General features: G+C 44.1%; 1 protein-coding gene across 1 annotated transcript; it reads right to left on the bottom strand.

Moving 5' to 3' along the window:
- Positions 1 to 2,521: 2,521 nt before the first annotated feature.
- LOC138960951 (zinc finger protein 165-like) lies at positions 2,522 to 4,118 on the bottom strand. The gene is made up of 2 exons (XM_070332581.1): positions 3,802 to 4,118; positions 2,522 to 2,994 (listed from the first exon to the last, which is right to left on the bottom strand). The coding sequence occupies exons 1-2, from the start codon at positions 3,947 to 3,949 to the stop codon at positions 2,522 to 2,524; spliced, it is 621 nt and encodes a 206-aa protein (XP_070188682.1). The 5' UTR covers positions 3,950 to 4,118.
- Positions 4,119 to 4,889: the final 771 nt, after the last annotated feature.

The following is a 4,889-nucleotide window of genomic DNA, read 5'->3' as shown; positions in this document are numbered from 1 at the left end:
ACCATCACAGATACTGTCAGGCTTTTACACACAGTACAAACACCCTTTCGTTTGAACGCTCACCGAACGTCCTGACTGCTTTCCGTCGAGAGTGAGACATTTTCAAAGAATTTATTTCGTGGACCGTCTGTTCTACAATCAGGTGCCTCGTTTTGGCGCTAGAACTAACTTTTGAAATCTAAATAATAAATTGACAGCTTGTAATACAGTCACTGCCTTTCACGCCTGGTGGCGTGTAGGGCAGCGACACATCAGTGTTGTTTTCCTTTGTCGCTGTTTCTGTAACTCACTCGGTTTTACCAGTTAGAGTTGTTGGCCCTAAGCTGAACCCCCAACCTGGAGGACCAGGGTACACATTTTAGTCTGGCCTCTACCTCACGCGGATCTGTTCGGCATGGTTGGACCTACCAGGGACACGAGGTCCCCGCCGACATAGCTCCGGAGGTTGTCAAGGCACACAAGCCCCCACACCACGATCAAGGTAAGTGCACCAGGTGGGGGAGCTTGTAATACAAACATTCTTAATTCATAAAAGATTTCTTTTTTCATCAAGACAAGATCAGTACAACTCGAAGTTTTGAAAGTTTTAAAAAAGATAGGCCGAAGCAGGGTCACGAAAGGTCGTGTCTCAAAGCAGATGATCTTTCTGCATAGCGCTCGCTTTTTTTTAAGCCAGCCGCCGTCGACAAGTTAGTGTGAATCGCAGCCGTTTGTATGCGTTTTAGAAGAGGTACACAATAACGTGCTCTTGCAGATACAGCCAGTCGCATTTAAATCACAAACTGACGACTAAATTATGAAACAAGTCGCGTAAGGCGAAAATACAATATTTAGTCAAGTAGCTGTCGAACTCACAGAATGAAACTGAACGCAATGCCATTTTTCAGCAAGACCGTATACTCACTGCCCTGACTCTCTTCCCACACTGTGTTAAGAAAATTTTCTTCCCGACGCTTCCGTCATCTGCTTCAGGGGAAATTCAAAGAGGTTGGTGAAGCTATTTATCTCTATAAATGAAGTATTACGAAGTGTTGCACATCGAGATAGGTCAGGTTAGTTCTGTTAGTGTCTATACTTAATGCCAATGGGCTTTTCGGGTTTGTATTTCGCGTATTTTACCCGTGAATCGGCCGAATGACGGACCCGTCGCTGCACAGCTGCAAAGTGTGTCGCTTCGAGCGCAAAATCGTGAGGAAAACGCGTCTTGTAAGTAATGCTAATACATTCTACCAAAACCTAAACATGTCTGCACCAATCCTGCCAAGTGTCGTAGTTGTAGTCCCCCGCAAACAGCTGTAATCGTAAGAAGAATGTGATCATTCCTGCAGATTTGTGTGTCGTGCACCCGATTTGACCGAATTTTAGCGTGTCGTACACCCGCTGTGACGTTTTTCACGTCGTGACGTCCACCCGATGCTCACGTTCTGTGTCGTCTCTCCGATCGCGCACTTACCTTTTGCACATGACCTTTCTCACTTGTTACATTGTGTCATCCCCCATACATAAACACGAATTACATGTATAGCTTTGTTCTTTTGTATTCTGACTGGCATGGAGTCATTTTCAGACACAGTCATGGAGATGACAATAGCCGGATCTTACCACCAATGTGGATAAAGACACCTTGGTAAGTACTCTTAGTCTCGCTTACCTTTCAACCATTGCAAAGGGGTGTTGGGGCAGGAATAAAGTTATCTTCCATCCAGGCCCCACAGTTGGGTTGACATGACAGTCTAGGGTAGATACACTGCACTGTGCGATGCAGGTAGCTGGTATGCCCCTGTCCAAATGGATCTTTAAACATCTTACAGAAGTTACACTGATTATAAACAAAGAGATTTTTGACTCACATGCGAAGCAAAAGTGAGTCTATGTACTCAGCCTAGTCGTCCGTCCCTCCGTCCGGCCGTCTGTCCCAAAAACTTAAACGTTGGATTTTTTCTCAGCCGCTATGAAGTCTATCAGCGCCAAATGTGGCATGATGGTGTATGATGACAAGACCTTAAAAAAACATACATAGTGACTTGACCTTGCTTCAAGGTCAAGGTCACGGGCCTTTAAAAACAGTTATTTTTCACATTTTCCCAATTTTCTCCCAAGTTTTTGAAAATGTCGACCCGAGCTACAAGTGGTATATAGGGCATAGTGAGCCCTATCTTTTGATACCAGTTTGGTTGACCTTGCTTCAAGGTCAAGGTCATTTTGACCCCTCTGAAATGTGTCCAAAACGTGACTTTACCACTAAATGACAATGTCTCTTGGTAGAAAGTGCCAATAAACACCAATGTGCTTCCTATCTGTTGAATTGATAGCCATGTCTTGTGTGACCTTGACCTGGAGTCAAGGTCATGTGGTGTATTTTGGGTGGAAAAATGTGTAAAATAGTTCTGAATGTATGGTGTCATTGCCAGCTTCAGTTGTTTGACTTTTAATATCACCTGAAGGTCAAGGTCATTTAAAGGTGCATACTCAAGTAGATGCAGACATTGGACAGCCTTTCGCCACATGGCGGCGTAGCTGTTCACGGTGCTTGAAGTGTGCAAAACACCCGTGTGTGATGGTAACGGACATGGTCACTCAGAAACCTTTTTAGTGCAAAGGTCTTGCCACACTGGGTGCAGGCCACCTCTTTCGGTTTCCCTTTGCACACATGCTTTGAGGGGTACAAGCTTTTAGGACTTGCATAAGATCTGCCGCATGAATCACATGAATAAGGCTTAATCTTGTCATGCTTCACGTTGCGGTGTGACGTCAGATCAATTTTTTGTGTGAACTTTTTGTCACATATGGTGCATTCATGATTTGTTTTTCCTTCACCATGATCAAAGCGCTGATGAGCCCACAAGGTGCGGTAATGCTTGTAAGTTTTACCACACTCGTGGCACTGGTGCACTGACTTGTCAGCCGAGGCCTCCATCTTCTTCTTCATGGGTGTCTTCTTCTTCTTGGGCGACTTTGGCTTCTCTGTCGAAGGCCCAGCACCATCGTCAGCAGCTGTCCACATACAACAAGATACAAAAAGCTTGTGTTAGTCTAACCAGATCGAATGTATATAAACATTATTCAGGTACAATAGTCCGTTGTTGCATTGTAAAACTATAACTATAACATGATCAGTACGCTTTCATATTATCATAATCAAGCGTTGCCAATACCTGCACACGGACAACAGCTACGAGGGCCCCAAAGGGGGGGTATCATCACGATCACGGGAAGGGAAATTTTAGCTTTCACGATCACAGTTACCTTGATTTTTGTTTTCATGATCACGAACACCTTGACGAATAGAGGATCATAGAGTGATATATACAGCTGTGAAAAATGTACGTTGAAAATAAAATGCTTTGCAATAATGTCCATCACGATCACGAAAACAAATGACGATCACGATCACGAGACTTGATTTTTTTGTCATCACGGATCACGGGAAAAGTTCCATCACGATCACAGAAATGGAAATTTCGGCAATCACGGTCACAGAAAGGTCAAAAAATGCCAATCACGATCACGATTTTAAACCCTTTGGGGCCCTCAGCTACAGTCAACTGGTGGTAATGGATGGCTCACACGTTAATCCTTATTGTCAAAAAACGATAACAATGTTGTAGCTATAACCTATTGACATGAGGTGCAGCCAATCGCTGCTTTCAGCTGTCAGTTCAATAGGTTTACAGCTACATCATTGTTGTCGCTAAACCTGAATTTTGACAAGAATCGACGTGTGCAAGAATCCACGTGTGAGCGGCCCATAAACATGATCCTGCACAGGCTTAGCCTACATAATAATAAAATATAACTTACATGTCGATTTCTCTTTGGGTGTCGATGTTTCTTTGGGTGTCACCTTTGCCTCCTTTTCTGGAGTTTGGACTATGTCCAGGTAACTATCCATAAATTCAGCGGATAACTCCGCTTCTTCTTCTTCCACAAATTCCATGACCTGATCCATGTTGTCCCTGAAAAATCACTCCAAGACGATCAGAATACAAACAAACAAGGTCATGTGCAAAAGGTAAGTGCACGATCGGAGAGACGACACAGAACGTGAGCATCGGGTGGACGTCACGACGTGAAAAACGTCACAGCGGGTGTACGACACGCTAAAATTCGTTCAAATCGGGTGCACGACACACAAATCTGCAGGAATGATCACATTCTTCTTACGATTACAGCTGTTTGCGGGGGACTACAACTACGACACTTGGCAGGATTGGTGCAGACATGTTTAGGTTTTGGTAGAATGTATTAGCATTACTTACAAGACGCGTTTTCCTCACGATTTTGCGCTCGAGGCGACAAACTTTGCAGCTGTGCAGCGACGGGTCCGTCATTCGGCCGATTCACGGGTAAAATACGCGAAATACAAACCCGAAAAACCCATTGGCATTAAGTATAGACACTAACAGAACTAACCTGACCTATCTCGATGTGCAACACTTCGTAATACTTCATTTATAGAGATAAATAGCTTCACCAACCTCTTTGAATTTCCCCTGAAGCAGATGACGGAAGCGTCGGGAAGAAAATTTTCTTAACACAGTGTGGGAAGAGAGTCAGGGGTGTGGTATACTCGAAGCATCGTCAGTCCACCGCTCATGGCAAAGGCAGTGAAATTGACAAGAAGAGCGGGGTAGTAGTTGCGCTAAGAAGGATAGCACGCTTTTCTGTACCTCTCTTCTTTTTAACTTTCTGAGCTTGTTTTTAATTCAAACATATCATATCTATATATAGCTATTCTGATGAACACGTGGGGGAATTCGGGGGCTGTGATTGGATGGTATCTCCCGATCATCAAAGCATATTGCTGCCAAAGTCGGCCATTTTCCGCAATATCCAAAAGCATATTGAGTAAAATGGCCGACGCATGGTTCCGGTTTACACATCTGTAC

This window comes from Littorina saxatilis, linkage group LG3, assembly GCF_037325665.1.
Source record: "Littorina saxatilis isolate snail1 linkage group LG3, US_GU_Lsax_2.0, whole genome shotgun sequence".
NCBI lineage: Eukaryota > Metazoa > Mollusca > Gastropoda > Littorinimorpha > Littorinidae > Littorina > Littorina saxatilis.
This window is presented reverse-complemented; position numbering and strand designations above follow the sequence as displayed.